The sequence below is a fragment of the Amphiura filiformis genome, chromosome 17 (genome assembly GCF_039555335.1).
Source record: "Amphiura filiformis chromosome 17, Afil_fr2py, whole genome shotgun sequence".
In the NCBI taxonomy this organism is placed as follows: domain Eukaryota; kingdom Metazoa; phylum Echinodermata; class Ophiuroidea; order Amphilepidida; family Amphiuridae; genus Amphiura; species Amphiura filiformis.
This window is the reverse complement of record NC_092644.1, coordinates 50423458-50448794: the sequence shown is the minus strand read 5'-3', so window position 1 is coordinate 50448794 and position 25337 is coordinate 50423458. Positions and strand designations below refer to the sequence as shown.

Genomic DNA, 25337 nt, shown 5'->3' with positions numbered 1-25337 from the left:
ATAGCCTACAAAAATTGCAAAATTTGCGTTTCGCAAAAATTCAGCTCCAATTTGGGCTAAATAGCCTAAAAAATATATTGTTCACGCTCTTCGTGCACAAATGTCCTAGTAAAATCTAAAAACTTAGCCACGTGGCTTCGTCACGGTGCGTTTGGGGTAATCCAAATTTTGGCCTGGCCCAGGGCCCCCAAAAAAGTAAATCCAGCCCTGGCCATACCACGACCGATGGAGTGACACGCATTGATGACATCAGCGCTGGTAGTCAATTCTAATCAGTGGCGGTGCCCCCAAATATTTTTCTTGCCCCTCCAGTTTCAGTTTTCCCCCCACTTTTGAGGCCACCCCCCAAATTACGTAAATTTCCACTTTTTATGCGACAATTTTATGCAAAATTGGTTGATTCCCGAAATTCACTTTGCCCCCATGCCCCTGAAAAATCCTAGTGCCGCCACTGATTCTAATTTTCTTAGCTTTACCTTAGTTGTTCAGCTCAAAATTAAAAGGGGACATATCTGACAGTAAAAGCTAACATTTTATGTAAAGAAATACTAATCTATTTTATATGGAAATGTTACAACATGGCTTTAAGCTTTACTTTGTTTTTGGGGCGCTGTGTAGCTCTTAGGATAATGAAGCCTCACAAAATTATTGTCCTTTTCTAGGACCTTGTAACCAGTGATTCATATTTTTTTTTACCCACATGACCTGTTTTTAATCATCTACCATCCAATGACACAATTTGCATAAAACTTAGCACAGGCGCTGTACTGGGACTCAGATACCTGTATAATGATCTAAGCTATTCCAATTTGAGGGGCGTCATGGTTTGCAAACGGCGATAGTTCTACATAAAACTCAATTTTCACACCCTGCTATGACCTCCTTGTTTTGCAGACCAAAACTAAATGACCCATTTTTTCGCAATAAATTTCTGACAAGTACAGGTGCACACTTTGATGTATGAGTGGCCTCATTCCCAAAGTAAAGGCAAGTGAGTGAGTGACTCCTGGGCTGTTGTAAAGTAGAGAGAGAGGGAGGGAGAGAGAGAGGGGGAGGGAGAGAGAGAGATGGTAACTGGAAAATTCTAGTGTCAGAGTGCTAAGGGGACTGTCATTTTCTTCGGAATGGGGGGTCATGAATATACTGGGGGGTCATAGAATAAAATAGGGGGCTGGTGACTCAAAATTTTTGCATGATATGAGCGCATTCTTGTAACTTACAATCCAGATGTGCACACAATCTTTAGTTATATGCCAAATCTTTGCGCTTCTTTACACTTGCAATAAAAAGATTTTAATTAGCACTTTCTTTGCACTAAAGTTTTTTGTGTGTGCGCTCCTTAGTTCCAGCAAATTTTGGCAAAAGTGGATTTCGTCCACTCTGTCCACCCACTTGCTAGGCCCCTAAGTGAGAGAGAAAGAGAGAGAGAAAAAGTTAACGACCAACAGAAATGTAGACAGATGTAATCACCACATGCATGTAGCAGTTCAAAGTTCACCATAGTTACGATATATATTTATCTGTCTTGTTCTATTCAGAGATCCACTATCTTGCAAGTTGGCCATTCCAGTTGAAACCCACACACCCCCTTTGTAATACATAACCTTAATCTCCCACACAAGGGGTGTAGATTTTGAATGGAATCACTCATTCAGGTAACCTCATTTGAAATTCACACTCCCTGTGTGGGAGATTAAGGTCATGTCATCCACAAAGGGTGTGTGGATTTCAGCTGGAACAGCCCAATATGAGTTCATGGATAAGATATGATTCAAATGATTCTCTTTCATTACTACAATGTACATGTATCCAAATACAATGGCTGAATTCTCGCTAGTCTTTGTCTGTATTTGATTCTATTGGACTCAAACTTATTTTAAGTTTGTCTTCTCTTTTTCATGAAAAGATCAAAACTTCAATTGGATTAGATTATAGGACAAGGTTTGTTTTTTCCTGATGCGTTTATATTGACTGACTTGGCATAGCTAAAGGTAAGTTGATTACGACATATTATTATTATTGGAAGTTTTCTAATCTATGACCCGCTAACAAATTTTGCACAGCAGCTTTTTGAAATAACATGCATGTAATAAAAACATATTTCTAGTATTTGTGACAAATGAATAAACCAATACAGTACTTGCCCAGGAGGGAGGGGGGGGGGCTTAGTAAAAGTATGTGCAGCAGCTTCTATACTTTGATCAGCTTGCAATCGGCAGACCTTATAACATCACAGATTAATATCAAATTTTAAGAATTGTCTTGTGACATCTTGCCAGAGGTATCATGAATTATTAATTCAAGTTCTATACTTTGTCTACTTTATTTAACCAGACAAGTCAACTACGTATCGTCTACCCAGCAAACTCAAAAACGTTTTACATAAGTTTTATTTTGGCTTTTGGTTTAGGTAAAAACGCTTTTCATAACATTAAAATGTCGGGTTATATAAAGGTCATGTAAACGCTTTTAAAACATTTTGTATGAAAACACACTACAACAATATTTTTAAAATGTGTTCAAAAGCTATTGTAAACTATTTTTGCAAAAAATTTTATGCCAAATATTTCATCAACAAATAAAAAAATAAAATAAATGTAGATATTTATATAGCGCTTTATGCCGTAAACAGCCTCAAAGCGCTTTACATTTATTCCGCCAAGTTATAAGAATATGTCAGAACCACGCTTGCTGCCTACAAATGGCGCAGGGCTCATCAGTACAACGACTGTGACTACCCCTAATAGCTCCCATTGCACCTGGGTGGGGTGACACCCAGGTGCAACACTTAAATAACATTATTTTAAAATATTTGCACCCAGCAAACACATAAACATATAAAAACGTTTTTACAACGTTATTGCAAATATTTTGAGCAAACAATTTTCTCAAAATACATTTTCAACCCCAAAATAACATTCTGTTTAGAATGTTTTGTATCAAGTTTTCAAAAATGTTATTTTTCTGATGCGTTTATAAGCGTTTTCATGCGCTTGGACTTGGCGTAGCTAAAGGTAAGTTGATTACGACATATTATTATTTGGGAGTTTTCTAATCTATGACCCGCTAACAAATTTTGCACAGCAGCTTTTTGAAATAACATGCATGTAATAAAACATATTTCTAGTATTTGTGACAAATGAATAAACCAATAAAGTACTTGCCCAGGAGGGGGGGGGGGGCTTAGTAAAAGTATGTGCAGCAGCTTCTATACTTTGATCAGCTTGCAATCGGCAGACCTTATAACATCACAGATTAATATCAAATTTTAAGAATTGTCTTGTGACATCTTGCCAGAGGTATCATGAATTATTAATTCAAGTTCTATACTTTGTCTACTTTATTTAACCAGACAAGTCAACTACGTATCGTATACCCAGCAAACACAAAAACGTTTAAAATAAGTTTTATTTTGGCTTTTGGTTTAGGTAAAAACGTTTTAATAACATTAAAATGTCGGGTTATATAAAGGTCATGTAAACGTTTTAAAACATTTTGTATGAAAACACACTACAACAATATTTTTAAAATGTGTTCAAAAGCTATTGTAAACTATTTTTGCAAAAATTTTTTGCCAAATATTTTGTCAACAAATAAATAGATAAAATAAATGTAGATATTTATATAGCGCTTTATGCCGTAAACAGCCTCAAAGCGCTTTACATTTATTCCGCCGTTATAAGAATATGTCAGAACCACGTTTGCTGCCTACAAATGGCGCAGGGCTCATCAGTACAACGACTGTGACTACCCCTAATAGCTCCCATTGCACCTGGGTGGGGTGACACCCAGGTGCAACACTTAAATAACATTATTTTAAAATATTTGCACCCAGCAAACACATAAACATATAAAAAACGTTTTTACAACGTTATTGCAAATATTTTGAGCAAACAATTTTCTCAAAATACATTTTCAACCCCAAAATAACATTCTGTTTAGAATGTTTTGTATCAAGTTTTCAAAAATGTTTTTGGAATGTTATTAAAACGTTTTTATATCCTTTATATAATCCGACATTTAAATGTTTTCTGTAAAACATTTTGTGTTTGCTGGGCAGTAGATTATCAAAAAATGTTTTTTAATATTATGAAAACGTTTTATACCCTTAATATACCCTTTATATACCCGACATTTAAACGTTTTCCGACAACCTTTTATAACCTTTTGCGAATGATGTCGAAAACGTTTTGTGTTTGCTGGGTATCACTCTAAACATGGGTCAACTTTTTGGCGTAGTGGTAAAAGCCTAACAATTTCTGCCGGGTACAATCAACCGCATGATGATATATTGCACACAATACCAATATAGTAATATTAAATAAATAAAAGTATGTTCTGATCTAGAGTGTTTAAAGGTCATATAAGCTCATATAGTATAGATAAGGTCGTCACATAATTTGTTTAATTATAAATCTATGTAATGACATGAAAACAAAACAGTTGTTGTTCGAAATGAAATTTTAGATTTCTAATCCAAGTGAAAGGACAGGTTTTATTGAAAACAACACCTCAATGAATGATGTTGAATGTAGAATTATAGTACTTGTATGTGACAATTATATTATAAACTCCTTATTGTCTTTATTAATATAATATTAATATATTTAAATGTGGGCTTCTGACAATAGCTGACAATTGCAATGTTTTGATGTGATGGGTCATAGTTAAAGGCCCATGCAGTGATCCCAGTGAAAGTGTAAAATTGGAATTAAAATTGTGTATAAATTGCTTAAAAGTGTAAGATAAGTCATTAAACTTGTCATTGGGTATTTTTGAATTTAAAATTTGGTAAAAAAAAATTGTGGAAAACAGTAGTATTGGCAAAGTTGGATGCCCATTCAAAATACAAGTAGTGAATATTACAGTTTCATAGAATAACATATTTTGTCTTTAACATGCTTTCAGCTTAACCACTAGCAGGATATGTTAGCACATCTATGCTACTTACATAATCTGAATAGGCCTCTTCATAAGGCCGGAGTGCAGAACATGGCAAACCGTCTCTGATTCAATCCAGCCTGACAACAAGCAATGCTCAAATTATGCATAATTATGATAGCTCACCCACTTAAGCTGTTTCCTTGTTGGTCAAAAATCAATGGCCCAGCTTTAATAACACTCACTATAATATAATATCAATGTTGTCTATTTCAGATAAACCAGTTCCCATTGGTAAAGAGTGACCAATCCTGGTGTAGTTACCATGGCAACAACAAGTAAAGAAGTGTCAGATGAAGTGGCAGGACCAAAAAGAAGAAAACTTGATGAGGGTAAGATTGGACTAGACCATTTACATTGTCTACCAGGGAACTTTGGCACTTTGGACGACACATAGACTTACATGCTGTCTGTTTATATTGTGAAAAAAGGAGTTATCATTTGAAAAGATTGCCAAGGTCATGTGATGCTATGTGGATTAGGCAGTGAGATGGGGGAAGGGGGGTTCAAAAAATTTCCATGGGAGGATATCCCCACGTAGAAGAAAAAATAAAGCAATAATTGCCTTGTGCATCTTCCTTTTTAGGAAACTTTGCTTGAAATGGCTCATCAAACTACCAAAATCCATCTTCATTTTAGGTTACAATAGTCTGAAATTGAACATTTTTTTCGCACAAATGTCTGAGTAACACCAGAACAATATGTTTGTCCCCCTCTAACTTTTTAATTCTTCCACCGCCAAAAGATGCAGTAGTGTGTAACATGATGTGATTTGATCTGCCAACCAGAACCTAGTCCGAGGTTGCTCAGACTGATATTCTTCAAATTTGGACGTTCGATATATCAGGTCTGAGAAGATATGCACATGAAAATTCAGGGTTTTTGGTACCCACACTAATGATGAAATCCTAAAGTACACTTCTAAACTGCAATCCAAATACCATTTGGCACATTTTGGGTCTTTCATTATCGCAAAATAACAAGAAAACTGAACATTTCAAACACGCAACACGGAAGTGATGACAAGACTTTTGGCGACTTTTGGCAAAGTTCAAACGCTGCGCATATTGCCCCTGCAATCTAAGATTTTGTATTTTATTTATTTTATCTCTTCTGTTTGGCTCGAAATTAAAAAGGGACATTATGTGAAAACTAACATTTTGTGGAAAACTATCATTTTGTGGAAAACTGACTTTTTGTGGAAAACAAAAAAGAATCTGTTCTTGATGGAAATTGCACATTATTTTATTTACTGCAGGTATGGAGAAGGTATCTGACAGTGACATTAAGGACATCGCAAGCAATGCCACCCTGTTGCACAACCAACTGAGGCATCTCTTTGTAGAACTTGGTATAAAGGCACCAGATGTTGAGAATGCTGAGTGTAGAATAGAGACCAGAGATTTTCAACTCCAAGCAATTGAAGTGTTACAATTCTGGCGACAATCTAATGGAGAGAAAGCTACAAGAAGAGCAATTATTGAGGCTTTAGGAGAATGTCATTTCTGTGATGCAAAAGAGATTCTGGAGAAAAAATGGAGTATTTCCAAAGGTAATTATAATGATTATTGTTCCCTGACTAAATTATATGTAAAAATATGACATGTAAAAAGCACACTTTTGAGCCTTGTGCTTTAATATAATTATGGGTATTGTGGCCTCTAAACATGCTCTTGGACCATAAGAAATGAAATCATTGTTAATATTGCAGCTTCATTCTGTTACTGTACTTCACTGTTATAAAAGAACAAGCTTCTGATGACTGTATTAACGTGCAGTTTCTTGAAGTGGTATAAAAATTGGTCTTATAGGCCTTAATAAAGAAGATTGTATTGCCCTTAAAGCTCCAAAGTCAGGGAAGGTTGTTTGTTCGGTTTACTTTTTTTATACATATATTTTGCCACATACAATATTAAAAAACAAGTTCACCACAAAATATGATAGTAAACAATAATTTATAAGGTTTGCCAGGTTTGTCAGATTTGTGTGGTATGAATTACAAACAAGCATTTTCCTTATCCAGTCTGTCCAGGTGGACACACACTTGGGTCCTGATAAGACCAGGCTCAAAGAAATTGCTCAAGCAAAGGTAAAAAAAGCTATATAAGCATGATGGCCTATATATGGAGCGAGACAGACACAGAATTGAATAAAAAGAATAATTAAAAGAAAGGCCACTCCTGTGTACAATTTAACTTGTAACCATTTTCACCATGATGTGGCAGTTGAGGCAACTGTTTCACGCGCGCATCTATGTGGCATCTTTAAGCGCCTGCACGCCAGATCTTTGAGCTGCACCCAATGAAATGCACACTGACGTCACTGCCACATCAAGGTGGAAAATGGTACAGCCCTTGGGTCGAGAAATAAGAAATAGGAAATTCTTATTTCCATGCCGGATACAAAGGCTGGTCAATTACAATTTGGAAGTACATAATTCCTTTATACAATGAATAGCTGCTCTGTAAGGTATACATCATATAGTTATGGTCCAGGGGGAGAATAATGGGTCACAATCTTCTAAATGCTTATCACATTGACTCGCCACAATGAGATGAAAAACATATATAGCATATTTTATTAATACATGTATTACTCACACTGATTATACGAGCGTATATTATATTGCATGGAAATAACAATGCAAGGGTGCACACCAGGGCTACGAACTCACCGGTATCGTGGTACTGGCGTTCCCAGAAAAAAATCAAGACGGGCAAAATAATCTTTAATATCATTTTTCTGAAGCTCTGAAAATATTCTGTGAACACGATCACTCGTGAAATCTTTTCTGCGAACTTTCTGCGACGATAACTGATAAATAAAACTAAACGCCAGTGACAGGAATGAATATAGCATAAGTAGGATTTGTTCCCCAGAAAAGCAGGTTTTTCATTGATTTGCCAAGGGAAATAATTTTTTTTGTTGCATATTGTTTTGGAAAAAACTTCCAACTGTTCACCTCTTTGGAACTAAATTAATGTTCAATAACTAGGATTTTGGGTCCTAAAAAGGGGGGTTAAAAAAAAAATTCAGTCCTTAATAGAGGGGATCAAAAAAATTCGAGGGTAAAATTCGAGTAAAATGTACAAGAAGGCATGTACATTCCAAAATTTTGCACGCTCATGCAAGCACGAATGTTAAGTATTCAATTTTGTAATCTCAAGCTACAAATCAACAAAATGTGCGCACTTTACAATTTGGGTGTAACACTATGACTCCAATGAGTAATAACTCATTTTTAGCTAATGACATAGGGGTAGATCCGGGGTGGGAGGGGGCATAAATCCCCTAATATATTGTTAGGGATGGTCCATACAATCATCCCCCCCCCCCCAATGTGACGCCTGTATATGGGTTTCTAACCCATATAATTAACCCCATATTTGGTCATTTTAAAATAAAAGTGCCAATTTTTGTGCGCTTCGTGCAAATTAATTCTAAGATCATGGGGGGCTTTGCCCTGGACCCCACCTGTTTAATAATTGTGTTCATACTCGCGCTCCGGCTCCACGCTCGCAGAAAATATTTCAAACAACAGTTCATGTTCCCAGAAAGGAAATTATTTTTCGCTGCCCTGGTGCACACCCACCTTGATTCACTTTTTCAAACTATCTAGTCTGTGAGCTGTGTTAATGGTTGACTTCGACTAACCTCCGCCGCCGCCGGTTTGATATCTCTCTACACACAGCGAGGCTGGCAATCCGGAATCAAAACAGCGGCGGAGGAGACTAGACCTCAGACTATCGATATCGTCCCATGGTGCTTTGCACGTAAAATTGACGGATCCAATAATTTTTTTAATATCTCGAATTTCTCATGACATATGAACACAGCGGTTAAATGTATGGAGATGGATTATTAGTTCAGATATGATAAAGAGAGATTTTTGATGGTATAAACCCAGAAAAAATATACAACATCTCTGAATGCCCCTTAAAACAAGTACAATGATGTTTGAAAGATTTCATAATTTCAAAGCATTCGAAATACCAACATTTTGATAATGCTTTGGGTATGAAACTCCAAACCAAATATAATGAAATATTCTCTGTATTACTAAGATTTAATTTTTATGAGATCTTAATCCAAATTAAAATTCAGCTAATTTTATAGAGTGAAATACAAAATTAGCATTTCATGTAGTCTACGTAGGTCATATTTGTTATTAAATTAAGTTTTGGAATCAGTGGAAACAATTCAAAGCAACAAGGTACATTAAGAAAAATTACAAAACATTATTCAGAAATGGAATTTCTTCCTTAAAACCACTAATTTTATTCATTTTGGTACATTTTAGTTTTATTTAGTCTTATATGTTATTCTACAGAGTTTGTTACAAGCTGACAACCCTTCAGAATTTTCTGTTCACATACCATTTGATACATAATAATCATAATCTGTGTAGCCAATGATCAAAATATTAAAAATCATGAGGTCGGTCCTTTTGATAAATTATGACCATCTTGCACGCCATGTATGTATGGTGTTATGAACAATATTTTGATCATACTAATCAAGTAGCTAATTGGGTGCTTATACCCTTGTAGGAAAATGGCTCCTGTGTCAAATCAATCAGGTCTATTCATTTAATATTTAATCATAGCAAAGAAAAGTATTTTCCCCAACTATAAGAGTCTTGTAGGAATTGTAACAATTCTTATGTTTTTCTTTATTTTGTGAACAGTCCCTTAATTTTGTCAGTTTCAACATTTTTAGCCCACAAAATGTGAAGTCTAGCCCGTGAAACTCAAACTATTTAAAGAGCTGGATGCCTGTTACCGGGGGAGGGGGACACTTTCATATCGGATATGCATCATATGCCTCAGGATAGAACCCCTTTTTCAAACCGGCAATGACACTCTTTTGGCAATCATGACCTCCATTTTACAGTTGACTTAATTGATGGCCATATGCTGGCATTGGGGCATAACCACCATATGGAGCATGATGGCATGGGTTGATATTGTTGTGTAGGGTAACCTCCCGGTGCTTGTCATCTTGGGGGATTCTAATACGGCATACCTGCATTGGGTGGTGGTGCTTGACTCCCATATGGAGGATAGTATCCAGGTCCTGAGGCAGGGGGTGCTGAAGTTGGGGGTGGTGCTGAACTAGAGGGCATGCTGAAGAGGCTGATGGTGCTGAACTCGCAGCGGCACTTGCTTGAGATCGATCTGAAGGGAAGTGGGACGTGATGTTGCAGGTGGAACTGTATTAAAGAAAGGGAAAAAATTACCTAGTCCTATAGCTAATTAGCCCAGCTATATAGCATGAATGCATGTAAGAGGTAGTATATTATGCTGATTTTACTGAGAGGTCTTTTTTTGAAATGCACTATAACTTTGGAATTTGGCTAGAGACCAAGGTTAATTCGTTAGCTCACCTACAGCATATGCAAGTTCAAAAGGTCCAGCATCTTACTATAATTCACCAGAATCTGTACATCTGTTTGTACATCTGTTTGTCTGTCTGTCTGTCCGCCTCTTTTCTCGGAGACTGGGGGTCGCACGTTCCTCAAACTTGGTGGGTGGGTGCAGCTTGGTATGAGGAAGAACGAGTTTATATTTGTTAGTGGGTCAAGGTCACCCAAGGTCATCCAGGGGTCAAATTAGTAAAAACTGTTTTCTCGGAGACTGAGGGTCGCACGTTCCTCAAACTTGACGGGTGGGTGGGTGCGTCTTGACCCGGGACAGAACGAGTTTGTATTGGTTTGTGGGTCAAGGTCACCAGAGGTCATCTAGGGGTCAAATTAGTAAAAACTGTCATATGGGCATGAAACTTGGTGGGTAGGTGCATCTTGACCTAGGACAGAACAAGTTTGTATTGATTAGTGGGTCAAGGTCACCCAGGGGTCATCTGAGGTCAAATTAGTAAAAACTGTTTTCCGCCTATTTTCTCGGAGACTAGGGGTCGCACGTTCCTCAAACTTGGTGGGTGGGTGCATCTGGACCTCAGACAGAACAAGTTTGTTTCAGTTAGTGGGCCAAGATCACCCGAGGTCATCCAGGGGTCATCTGAGGTCAAATTAGTAAAAACTATTGTATGGGCATGAAACTTGGTGGGTACAGTCAACTTTTATAGTCAAATTTTTGGAAGGTCATCCGGGGTCACCCAGGGGTCATCTGAGGTCAAATTAGTAAAAAATGTCGTATGCGCGTGAAACGTGGTGGGTACAGTCAACTTTTAGAGTCAATTTTTGGAAGGTCATTTTGGGGTCATCCAAGGTCAAATTACTAAAAACTGTCATATGGGCATGAAACGTGGTCGTGGTGGGTACAGTCAACATTTAGAGCCAAATTTTGGAAGGTAATTTCGAGGTCACAAGGGGTCATCTGAGGTCAAAATTAGTAAAAACTGTCCTATGGGCATAAAACTTTGTGAGTACAGTCACCATCAGCCAGGTAATCGCGACAGCCGAGAACCGCCAAATACGGGTAACCGCCTAGTAATGTATAATTCATTGGAATATACATGTATGAACAGAGTTTGTAGTATTATAATTATAATCATAAATTATATTACATAATTATTTTCCATACTATTACAGTATGTGAAATCATTTTGATAAGGCCAAGTAAAATAAAAAACATGTTTCAAAAAGGAGGAAGAGGTTTTTTTATTTTTTATCGTAAAATTGGTGCAAATACCCATAATTAGAACTGTTTTAGCGCACACAATAATGCCTGGAAAAAGGATGAGGCCTCTTTTTATATCTTGTTCAAAGAGATAGGCCTCCTCTAATTATCGCAAAACCGTCCAAAAGTGTTTCTTGTATATTGGCAAGGCTATAGAAAGCATCTTTACTCCCAAGAGTTATAACTGAATTTCAAAAAATAAAAATATAATTGAAGAAACCTCAAAAAAAGGAAGCGGGAGAAGACGCGAAACATGATTATTTTTTATTTGGCCTAACCAAAAATGATTCAATATTCATGTAAATATTTCTGTGCAACTTTGGTCATGCGCTATTATAGTAGGATGACCAATGAACCATCAACTTGATTAGAACACTCCCATAGACATGCAGGGAGCTCAACTGTGCACTGCTTGCACAGACATTTCTAAATTTAGCTCATTCTTTTATTTTTCATAATTTTTCTGTAAAAATTGGAGATGTTAATGCCAATTATGTTTTGTAACTATGCTGCAAATTACAGCATCATAACTCATTTGGTTTTTCTGTAAGTGTGAGTCAAAATTGGTCCATGGCCACAGTGCGCTTAATTGCCAGTGGCCCAGTGCAGCACTGCTCAGAATGGCACAAAATATTCAGATGAATAAGATCAGGTGAACACCTTGACCTACTGAGCTGTAATTTGGCAGAGTTGTTGTTATTACCTCTATCATACCCTCTGTAAAAAGGAAAAAAACGGACAAGTAGATCTCGAGTTAAAATTAAATCACCAGCTTCCTTTGAATTTCCAAACACCTTTCGAATCATGTTAAATAGACCCTTTCTGAACATAAATGTGAAGTTTCATGCTCATTTGTTGTATTATTCACCTGATCTCAACCCTAAACATTTTCTTATATTTATACCATCTGCACTGACTTGCTGCTATACACGCACAGGAGCTGTACTTTTAAAATCTGGCGCCTAATCAATAATGAGTCTTTCACTCCATTGTTAAAGTACTGTGCTCCCTGTAGCATATGGAGTGACCATGCCCTGGAGTGTGATGGTTTTGTAGCACATGACAGTATTCATTCAAGCCTATCAAGGTCAGTTATTAGCCACTTGCTGAATGGCTGGGCATTATCAGCTATCAAAGAGATACCTTATGCTGCTGCCAATCACAATAGAGGTTAAACATTTTGTTAAAACCCCAGAAGTGATATCAGGACAAAGCTGTGCATGTTGGTACTTGATTGTTTGGATTCCTATGTTGAAAATCCCTTGTAGTACATTAGTATTTTTCTTATGTGTAGTGTATATTGTTGTGGAAAAAAGTTCACCTGGACTTTTGATTTTGTGCCACTTTGGCCATTATGGATGATTTTTGGCAAATGTTTTCTAAAAGCATGATTTCAGTGCCTCGGTTTGAAGAAATACTTAATGCTATTGACTAGTAAAGTGCCATTTCATAAGAAACCCCTTTGATACTATCACAATATGCTTGTTTCATGTTTGCATATATATTAAAATAAAGAAATATAAAAAGGTAAATATATGCTTAATACCAATTTTGCTCACATTGCTATATTTAGACTTTGTCAATTTATTTCGTTCCAATGACCGGTCAGAATGGGAAACTTTGAAAATTCATAATTCGAAAAGTTTTTGACCGATTTTGACCATTTAACCACTAAAATACTTCGGTTGATGAGTTCTTTCCAGAAAACAATCTTTTGTAGCAAAAGGGGCAACATGAAATTATGATGGTCATCCCTAATTATAGTGCGACTTCCTAAGGTAATTTGCTACATACTGGAAGTAATACCTACATGACCTTTGACCCCAATGACCTTTGACCCAATGACCTTTGACCCCAATGGTTGTATGCAAGTAATGTCATGCTATAATTTATTTGTGATTGACTTAGAATTTTAGTAACAGAACAGAAAATCACATCAGCCATAATGACCTTCAGTATGACCTTTGACCTCAAGGCTAATGCATGTGTCAAGTGACGTCATCTTGCTGTGTAATTTAGTAAGGAGTAGCAGTTTTAGTAAAAATAATAGGAAATAACATTTTCGCCATAATAACCTTTCCATGACCTTTGACCTTGAGTTGGTCATGTGACATTTGTGCCACCAGCTATTAGTCCTGATGACCAAGTAACATTGTTGTACTATATATATTTGCGACAGGAGCAGCATTTTAGGTATTTGGTCATATACGGAAGTATCCCTTAATGACCTTTGACCCCGATTCTGGACAATAACTTTTAGACACTGGGTATAGCTGATGCATGTACCAAAGTGCCATCATCGTGCTGTGTAATTTGTGGAAGGAGTAGCATTTTTAGTGAAATCACGTTTTTGGCCATTGGCGGAAGTGGATGACCTTTGACCTGAAGTTGATCATGTTTCATTTGTCCCCCACCCAATGGTCCTAATGACCAACTATGGTCAACATGGCTCAAAGCATATGGCTACGGTGGCTCATTATAAGATTGACAGAAAGAAAGAAACAATTAAGAACTAGATATGGTTGCGGTCGCCTGCGACCGCGAGCATGCACAACCGCCAGGTATTTTAGGGGGGCTGATGCAAAATAAAAATGACCCTTAATCTGTGAGAACCGAAGTGATCCTTTAATTACCTTTGACCCCGCAAAAATATAACATAGTGCTTAGGATGTCATAAGGAATATTCCTGGTGAATTTCAGCTTAATCGAACTTATACGTGGATTTTGATTTAAAAAAAAATTATGATTGACCTTTTGACCCCTTAATGACTTTTGACTTCAATGAAAAAAAAAACCTTATGTACACCGACAAAATGCATTGTTCCAATTTTAATTAAAAAATTCTACTATGTTTAGTTGTCGAGATAAAATTCTTAAAGTTATTTAGCTAAAACAGGAAGTGACCCTTAATGACCTTTGACCCCAAAATAAAAATACCATGCATACATCAAGTAACACTGATTCATGTATGATGATTATATTACTCTGGTCTGTTTACATTTTGAGATAAAAAATTTTTAAACATTTTTGATAATTTTGGTTTTTGACCGAAGTAACCCCTTAATGACCTTTTGACCCCAAAACTGTAGACATCCTAAAGACCCTGGCTAGTAGCGATGCATGTGTGCTAATGGCGACTCTCTGCTATGTAATTTGTAAAGACAGTGATTTTTTTATTATTTTTACAAATTTTTCAGACTTTTACCGGAAGTGACCCCTTAATGACCTTTGATTCCAATTTTGTGGTATAACTTTTAGACAGTGGCTATAGATGATGCATGTCTGTAAGTGATGTCACGGTGCTATGTAATATGTGGGAGGAGTAGCATTTTAGTGAAAATCCAAGTTTTGGCCATTGACCGGAAGTGGATGACATTTGACCGGAAGTTGATCATGTGACATCTGTGGCACCACCAAACGGTTATACTGACCAAGTATGGTCAACATGCCTGAAAGCATGTGGCTACGATGGCTGATCATAGTGTTGACAGAAGAAAGAAAGAAGAAGAAGAAGAAGAACGCGGTAAAAAGAATGCACATCGCCGATGGCGGATGTGCAACAAGATCTGGCTGCGTCGCCTGCGACATGAAAGCATGCACAACCGCCAGGTATTTTAGAAGGTATTTTGTTTAACACCGGAAGTGACCCCTCATAACCTTTGACCCTAAATAAAAATCAATAATGTAAACGAGATCTGATTATGTTACGCCTGCGATCATGAGGATGCACAGCCAGCAGTGACAAATGAGTTATGACTCCGAATCTGTGAGAACCGAAGTGATCCTTAATTACCTTTGACCCGCAAAAAATATTACATAGTGCTTAGGATGTCATAAGGAATATTCCTGGTGAATTTTCAGCTTTATCGGAACTTATACATGGATTATGATTTTTTTATTTTTATGATTGACCTTTTGACCCCTTTAATGACCTTTGACCTCAATGAAAATAAAACCTTATATACAACGACAAAATGCATTGTTCCACTTTTAATTAAAAAATTCTACTATGTTTAGTTGTTGAGATAAAAATTCTTGAAGTTATTTAGCTAAAACAGGAAGTTACCCTTAATGACCTTTGACCCCAAAATAAAAAATACCATGCATACACCATGTAACACTAATTCATGTATGATGGGTATATTACTCTGGTTTGTTTACATTTTGAGATAAAAAAAAAATTAAACTTTTTTTGATAATTTTGGTTTTTGACCGGAAGTAACCCCTTAATGACCTTTGACCCCAAAACTGTAGGCATCCTAAAGACCCTAGATAATAGCAATGCATGTGTGCTAATGGCGACTCTCTGCTATGTAATTTGTAAAGACAGTGATTTTTTGAATATTTTTTACAAATTTTTCAGACTTTTACCGGAAATGACCCCTTAATGACCTTTGATTCCAATTTTGTGGTATAACTTTTAGACACTGGCTATAGATGATGCATGTGTGTAAGTGACGCCACGGTGCTATGTAATATGTGGGAGGAGTAGCATTTTTAGTGAAAATCCAAGTTTTGGCCATTGACCGAAGTGGATGACATTTGACCGAAGTTGATCATGTGACATCTGTGGCACCACCAAACAGTTATACTGACCAAGTATGGTCAACATGACTGAAAGCATGTGGCTACGATGGCTGATCATAGTGTTGACAGAAGAAGAAGAAGAAGAAGAAGAAGAAAGAAAGAAGAACGCGGTAAAAAGAATGCACATCGCCGATGGCGGATGTGCAACTTGACAGAAACAGACCTTAGCAATTTTGCAAATTGCTAAGGAACAAGATACATGTGTCAAATTGTGGCAAGATACTGAGTTGTAATATGTTTATCCACCCGTTTACCTAAGTAAAGCAAGTCTTGGAAGATCTCCATACAGCTCTTTGTTGCTTATGTGCTTTTTCCAGTGGAAAAATTATGTACACTGCCCTAAGCATTCTGGTGTAACAGGCCTGGGGGAGGCACTCCCTATCTGAAATGGCAGGGATGTGCCTCGGCCATGTTTAAATTAGGGGGCATTCAGGTCAAATGTACAATTACATAAATATGGGGTCATTCAGCACACAACCTGAATAAAAATGGGATCATTCGGTATGAAACTGTGAAAAAAGGGGACAATTGAGGTAACAAACTGTAAAATGGAGGTCATAACTGTCCAGTATCCAAATTTGTCCTTAATACACCATGTTTGAGACTTGTGAGACTATTGATATGCATGTAACCAACAATCTTGTGCGAAAATCGTTGATGTTTTATAGATCAAATTCCTGTGAGTTGAACATAAGGCTGAAAATACATGATACGTTTCATAGCTCACGTTATGTACTTGCTTACTCCCCCTCCCCTCCCCCCTGGAAACAATGTTGGAGCAGACATTGAGCGCAACCACTTTTTACTATTTTTCAGCATTCAACATTGAATAAGGGGAGGGGGGATGCGTAAAATAAACAAACTGTCCCAAAAGCTTTTCACGCGGGATTGTTTGAATTAAAGAAGCAAAAAAATAATCTTATTAATATCAATAAAATCGCCATAACTCTTGAACGCTTTGTTCGATTGTCATGATTTTTTCAGTGATGTTAGGAAATGGTATTATGCATTGACTAATAAGCAAAATTATTATTTATTTCGAATATAAATATATTTTAAATGTCAAAAACCGTAGAATATATGCATTTTACTGATCACCAATTATATATGTTGCTCTTAACTGCGACAAAAATATATAAATCCCTATACTCCACTATCATAGGTGTCATATGAAATTTATAAGTATTAAAAAAGGGGGCAAGTGCTGAATTTAAAAGGAACAAAAATCTTTGACACTGCGAGTCGAACTCAAGACCTCAGATTCAGAACACAATTGGCATATAGCTATGCTGTAGTAGTAGACGATTTCATATACTTAGCATGCACATATTTTGGGGGGGCTTTGGGCGCCAGCCTCGGGTAAAAAAAAAGAGGCAAAAAAAAAAAAGAAAGAAAAAAAGAAAAGAAAAGAAAAGAAAAAGAAGGAAAGAGAAAAAGAAGAGAAAAAGAAGGAAAGAGAAAAAAAGAAGAAAGTTACGCTTATCACCTATAATGTGCGATACATTTAGGTAAGGGGGGAGAGAGAGCCCTATTAGGCCTACAGGGTGGCAAGGAGGGCGGCTTGAGGGGCGAAACCGTACAAGGAGGGCGGTATAAGGAGACTGGCTTGTGAAAAAACGTGTGTCAGTCACCCATAAGGGGCGGCACAATGGTAACTTGTAACCCGCAGAAAAGAGGGGGCGGAAAAGTACAACAGGCGTTATAACTATTATATAATATGCCTACAGGTTGACCTATACAAGGAGGGTGGCTTGTGACGTGCGGAACATACGAGGGCAGTTTGTAACTAGGACAAAAGAAGAGGGAGGGCGGAGAGAAAAACTTTTGTCAGTCGTCAATAAAGGGCGGCACATTGTAACTTGTAACCAGGAGAAAAGAGGGGCGGAAAAGTATAACAGGCGTTATAACTATATGCCTACAGGGCGACCTATACAAGGAGGGCGGCTTGTGACGTGCGGCACATACGAGGGCACAGGGCAGTTTGTAACTAGGACAAAAGAAGAGGGAGGGAGGAGATAAAAACTTTTGTCATCATCAGTCGTCAATAAAGGGCGGCACATTGTAACTTGTAACCAGGAGAAAAAAAAGAGGGGGCGGAAAAGTAGCTAAAAGTACAACAGGCGTTATAAGTATATGCCTACAGGGTGACCTATACAAGGAGGGCGGCTTGTGACGAGCGGCACATACGAGGGCGGTTTGTAACCAGGACAAAAGAAGAGGGAGGGAGGGAGGAGAGAAAACTTTTGCCAGTCGTCAATAAAGGGCGGCACATTGTAACTTGTAACCAGGAAAAAAAGGGGGCGGAAAAGTACAAAAGGCGTTATAACTTTATGCCTACAGGGTGACCTATACAAGGGGGCGGCTTGTGACATGCGGCACATACGAGGGTGGTTTGTAACCAGGACAAATGAAGAGGGGGGAGGAGAGAAAAACGGTTGTCAGTCGTCAATAAAGGGCGGCACATTGTGACTTGTATACCAGGAGAAAATAGGAGTGGAAAAGTAGATCATGCACGCTTTATGGGCTTAAAGTTTTGACACATAGAAGGAGGGTGGCTTGTGGGGCAGCACATAAGTATGGTGGCATAGTACAAGGAAGGCGGCTTGTAACCAGGATAAAAGTAAGGGAGGGGTGAGAAAAAATGCTTGTCAGTCACCTATTTCGGGCGGCACATGTTGGCTTGTTACCAGGAGAAATATATACAAGGGGCGGAAAATTACAACACACGTTATAGGCCTACAGGGTGACCCATATAAGGAGGGCGGCTTGTGAGGCGGCACATACAAGGAAGGCGTCTTGTAACCAGGACAAAAGTAGAGAGAGAAAAACGCTAGTCAGTCACCTATAAATGCCGCCACTTCGTGACTTGTAAGCAGGAGAAAAGAGGGGTGGAAAAGTATACTGCGCTTTATAACTATGGGCCTTAGGTGTGAAAGGAGGGTGATGGGCGGCACATAGAAGTAAGATGACTTGTGGGCGGCACGTACCAGGAAGGTGGCTTACAACTAGGAAAAAAGTAAGAGGAGGAGACAAAACGCTGGTCAGTAACCTATAATTAGCATGTTAAAGGCGGCACATGATGGCTTGTAACCAGAGTTACCAGGAGAAAGATGGGCGAAAAAGAACAACAGGCGTTATAACTAGGCCTGCAGGGTGACACATACAAGGAGGGTGGCTTGTGAGTCGGCATATACAATGATGGCGGTTTTTAGCCAAGACAAAGGTTTAAGGAGGAAAAACGCTTGTCAGTCACATAAACATGTATGAAGGGCGGTACATGTTGACTTGTATAACAAGGAGAAAAGAGGGGGTGAAAAAGTATATCACGCTGTATAACTATGGGTCTACATGGTGACACTTTCAAGGAGGATGACTTGTGTGCGGCATATAGAAGGTGGGTGGCTTGTGGGACCAGTGGCATAGCGAGGGGGGAGCTAGGGCAGAAGGGGCACGTGCCCTGGGCAATACTCTTAGGGGCGCCGAATTGACCAATTCAGCATCAATTCTGCGCCCCTCCTAGCAACGAAAGTCAAAATTTTCGCGCGCTTTGCGTGAATTTCAACACAATATCATTTGAAAGATCAATTTAAGACCAATATTCAACTTCAATATAACCAAACCTAATGAGTGATAGGCCCTGTTTGTGCAAATTTTCGCCATTATGTATACTTAGCCCTGGGCTCCACAACCTCTAGCTACGCCACTGTGTGGGGAAGGAAGGCGGCTTATGCCTAACCGGGGAAAAGTAGATGAAGGAGAGAAACCCGCATGTTGGCTTTTACAACCAGCAGTTAAGAGCTGGGGAGTAGGAGAGGAAAAACAACGCCATGATCATAGGCGTAACCAAAGGAGTCAAGGGGGAACGTGCCGCCCCGTGATGGATTCAGAGCCTGAAAGAGTGGTGAAAGTCTAAATTTTCGCAAATTGCAACAAAACTAAATCATTATAAAAATAATATGAAAAGACCGTTTTAAGGCCAAAATTAAGAGGGTCAGAAAAAAAGACCAGATGCGTAACCAGGGGAGTCCAGGGGAGGTGTCACCCCTTGTCGGATTCAGCGCCCGCTCGATGAATTTTTAGCCCCTTCCCAGCAATGAAAATCTTGAATTTTTGAGCGCTTCGCGCGAATTTTAACACAACTAATCATTATCAAAGATCCGAGGTCAAAATTCAGAGGGTCATTAAAAAGAAATAATGCATGACCAGATTCATAACTAAGGGACTCAAAGGGAACATGCTACCCCTTGTTGGATTCAGCGCCCCCTTAATAGATTTTGAGCCCTACTAAGCAGTGGAAATCTCGTGCTTCACACGAATTTCAACAAAACTAATGATTATGAAAGAAAACTAGGGGCGTCAATGGGGGAACGTGCCGCCCATGTTGAATTCAGAGGGTCAGAAAACAAATACCACATGACCAGTGGGCATGCAGCGTAACTAGGGGAGTCAAGGGAGAACGTATGCCATGACCTCTTGTTTGTATTCAGCGCCCCGATGGATCTTAAAGCCATAATGTACAATCTTATAATATGAAATTGATTAATTTTTTTCAAACCTGATTTTTTTGCATATTTGTAATGTTTACACATGTCCTAACTTGCACCTATTTGGAATCGGCCAAATTTGTTGTCTTTGTAGGTCAACAGAGCAAAGTTCGACATATATTATCATAATTTAAAAATTATGATAATATGTCCTCCCATAGAACTGCGTGTTAAATGGCCAAAATAATCAGTGGGGTTTCTTTCACTTTACCTTGTTATTTCAACCTAAATTGGACAGCAACCCTTCCCGTCAGTTATTACTAATATTATTTCAACATTTTGAATAAAGAATAACAAAATCAAAATTTATTATAATTAGAGAGGCGGCCTATCTGCTGTGTCATAGCATGACATCAGTCAATATGAGACATTAAATATTGACTGATGTCATGCTATGACACAGCAGATAGGCCGCCCTCTCTAATTATAATTAATTTACATTGGCCGTGCGACATTTACGAGAGAATAAAATCATTACATGTTCAATTAAGCGCGGCTGATCCGCCATGAGCTGTTATGGCGTGTGGTGGTGAGCCAACGACATGTAATCGTTAGTGCACGCTGGTTCGAATCCGAACGGTTCTGATTTTTCTCTCCTTTTTATAATGCCAGTTTGTCTGAGCTCCATTTCTTTAAAATCAAAATTTGACGGAAATCGTACATTAAGGCTTTAATTGAGCCACTTCCAAACGGCGAAAATCTTTTTTTTTTTGCGCCATTCGCGGAATTAAAAAAGTAATCATTATGAAAGACCGTTTTAAAAGACCAAAATCAGAGGGTGATGAGAAAAACAAAGAAATAATTGGCGTTGATATGGCAGTCAAATTCGTGTCGCCATGTGTTGAAATCAGCGCCCACAGGATGCATTGTGAGCCCCTTCCGAGATGCGGAAGTTAATGTTTAACTTCTACACCATGTAGTACCATGGGCGTCAATCCGGGGAGAGGGGGACATTCCGCTCCACATTTTGAGATTTTTGAAATACAACTTTTTGTCAGATACATCCCTGATGGTCTAAGTAGGCATGCTGTTAAAATATAGGCAATATTTGGTATTTGAGTTTCGGCTAAAATACTTCATTCAAATTCACCTTTTTTGGACCACATTAACAGCATATTATTAATTTTAGGTTAAAAATTACACATTTTCGTGAGCTTCGCGCGAATTTGTTCCAATGTATATACGTCATACTTGGCCATTTTAACTTAAATGGTGCATGTTATTTGAGTACTTGGGCATGGCTAGGAGGAAAGGGTGCTGTGCTCCATTCTAAGCCTCCTCCAAACTGTAAAACTCAAATTTTTCGTGCGCTTCACGCGAATGTAAACAATAGTATTCATATCTTTTTCACGTGTAGCGAGTCAACTCAAAAACGGCAGTAACTTTATTATTGGTTTATTGGTCTTCTAGAAAGTGTGAGTCAAGGAAGACAATAATTAAGAAATAAATAAGGGTAATGCTTTATCCTTTACACCCAAATAATGTGTCGAGGCAGTAAAACGTAAATAATGGGTGAGGCGCAGCCGAACCCATTATTTAAACGCTTTTACTGCCGAGACACATTATTTATGCAGTAAAGGATAATGCTGCACCCTTTACCCCCAGATGAAATGAGGCACATTTTACTCAAAAGTTTTGCTGGCATATCTGTCAGGAGTATCTCCATTTATTTGTAAACCAGAATTGGATTTAACTTCAGCTTATCCAATAAAATACGGACCCAAAGGGTACCGTTATAATACATCAAACTTGGCTTAACTTTTCAAGAGAAAATTTCTCCAGAGAAGTTTACATACATTTATTGAGTCAATCCTTTAATATAAATTCCTTAGAAAAGTGCATATACATTAATCCTACTTTCCTGAAGCCGGAAACATTCAGGAAAGTAATCTGATATTTGACATATTTCGCTCAACTTCTCATGCACTATTTCTCAAATTTATTAGTTACTAATTATTACTATTTGTAAACACTTATACAATTACCTATGGTGATCCAATTATTTTCATATAATTGGATTCAAGATTAAATTTGTGGCCCTGTCCCTTTTTTACCGCCACAATTTCTGACCTGGATAATCTTTACTTTCCCCCTTAATACAGAGTCTGTCCCCATCTACACACAGTGTTTGCTCACCCGTAAGATACGGGCCCTCCCGGAATTTCCCGAGCCAATTCCTAAATTACTCGCCCGTGAAGATACGGGCCCTCCGGAATTTCCCGAGCCAATTCCTAAATTACTCGCCCGTGAAGATACGGGCCCTCCCGTAATTTCCCGAGCTCATGCCTACACTACTTACCCGTAAGGTACGGAGCCTCTCCGGAACAAAGTGTGGCCCAACTTCTCGCAGAGAAGTTAACCCAACTTAATTCCTTGTATAAGATACGGACCCTCCAGGGAATTTTCCCGGGCCCTTTTGCACACACACAAGTGTGGCCCAATCTTATCTTATCATAGATAAGTTAACCAAAATTAATTCCTTGTAAGATGCATAAATGAAATGCAATGAAGAATGAATGAATGAATGAAAATGAATGAATTTAATACGGGGACAACTTCTCAGAGAGAAGTTAACCCAAGTTAATTCCTTGTACAATACATTTTAAATGCATGAAAGAAATGAATGGATGAAAATGAATTAATGAATATGGGGCCCTCCAGGGTATTACCCCGAGCCCTTTTGCGCTGCACGCAAGTGTGGCCCCACTTCTTGTCTCGCAAAGAAGTTAACCCAAATTCCTCGTAGCTACGGGGCCCTCCAGGAATTTCCTCGGCCCCTTTGCACACATGCAAGTGTGGCCCCACTTCTCTTTCGCATAAGTTAATCCAAAATAACCTCAAAGATACGGGGCCCTCCGGAATTTCCCTGGCCCACACACAAGTGTGGCCCAACTCCTCTCCTTGCAGAGAAGTTAACCCAAATTAATTTCATGTAAGATAGAGACGGGGCCCTCCAGGGTATTCTCAAGCCCTTTCCACACTCGCCAAGTGTGGTCCAACTTTAAAGAAGTTAACAGCAATGTATTAACCAGCAAGCTACAGAACCCTTTTTAAAGGGATTTCCTGAACACCTAGATCTGTATACCCAAATGTGGCCTAACCTCTCCAAGAGAAGTTAAAATGTGCACTTATTGAATCCTCTCCCTTGGTCAGCTTAACCGCCCTCTTCCTGGTAATTTGCCCATGCCCAGAAGCTACCATTAAAACGCAGACTGCAATACCCTTTAGGTCTATGTACCTCTAAATCCCGTGCACGATATGGATGCCTTCCCAGCCAACTAATGCTCCCAAGTGACTGTCCATAAAGGTATTGAATACTGGGATATGACCTAAATTTTTGGGTGTGGTGGGTGGGAAAATTTTCTTCACATTGGAGATCCATGCTTCTCCTTCCATGACAGATAAAATGTGCCTAATTCTTGACCCACTAGCAGTGTCAGAGGGTTATTAACCACTTCCCATTGGCTACTTCAAACAATGGACCTTAAACCTCATTGGTCCTTATACACCTGCTTATATAAAGCCATTACTAGGCAACCAATCAATAAATCAATCATATTGATTTGTCCAAGCACAAGCTATGGACCAGGGTTAGACTCTTTCACAGGAGGTAAATTTGTTTATTGTATAGATACAATAAACTTTATTATTTCTATTCTATTACCAGAAAATAGTGCGATTTAAAGAGAAAATATAATTTTTTGGCACAAATATTTTAAGTTGTTTACTTCAAGGTGGAGCGCGTACGCGTAAGTGACAGCGAGTATCGCGGAAATATTGCACGCGTAACCAAGCGTAATGCTGTGCGTAGAATGTGTTAGGGCGCTTGACCCATTATTGCAGAATAATGGGCTCTCACGTGACGCGTTTCAACAAATCACAGTGCGAGATTTTGAATAATGGGTCGTGGAGGTAATAGAATTGCATTTATATTTCCATAGATGTTGTGGTTCATAAATCAAGGTCAATAATAGTAATATCTAAATTAAAATATTGGGCGTATTCCCTCCTCCCGAGAGAAATCATGCAGTAGGGGCAAATATATGACAACCCTTGTATCACGTCCTGCAGCGGCGGCCCATTCCTCTTGTGTTTCGGCTTTATTTGTCTCAATATTTAAGTGCAAACACTGCTAGGTCATTCTCCCTTCCGACTCGCCTTAAAGTGGACATTGCAGTCCCTTATTATTTTCTAATTACAAAAATCGTCTTTTACAGGATAGGATGTATTTGAGATTAGGCCCTCATTTACAAAGTAAAAATGCAACTTTCAGACATTTTTATCTAAGATTATAAAGCCTTGTTGTTGATTTATTTTTTAATTATGTTCAGTTTTGGGCCTACAATCAAAACGGAAAGCACGGTGGGACAGCATAAAGGTTAACCCCCCAATATTTTGATAAGGGGACCCCAGGTTGGGGGGTGATGACTGTATGGACCATCCCCCTTATCAAAACATGGCCAAGCCACCCCCAATGTTGTATGTGGATTTCTGACCATATTAAGGTTAAATACAATTGATTTGCAAGGCTTGATTCCAGAGGGGGGTAAGTTAATAATGGAAACAGCCCGTGCAGAAAAGAATGAACTCACGCGTACAATAGTGTATCAATCTGAACTAGGGCCAC

General features: G+C 38.4%; 2 protein-coding genes across 2 annotated transcripts in view; both read left to right on the top strand.

Moving 5' to 3' along the window:
• The window catches only part of LOC140138275 (NLR family CARD domain-containing protein 4-like), a 109640-nt gene that overhangs the window by 23155 nt on the left and 61148 nt on the right, over positions 1-25337 (top strand). The window lies entirely within an intron of this gene.
• Positions 5121-25337, top strand: part of LOC140137266 (NLR family CARD domain-containing protein 4-like) — a 217720-nt gene continuing 197503 nt past the window's right edge. Inside the window, exons 1-2 of the mRNA XM_072158912.1 lie at positions 5121-5273; positions 6200-6493. Of these exons, the coding sequence (XP_072015013.1) occupies positions 5207-5273; positions 6200-6493 (361 nt within the window). The 5' untranslated portion in view covers positions 5121-5206. The remainder of the gene's footprint in view (positions 5274-6199; positions 6494-25337) is intronic.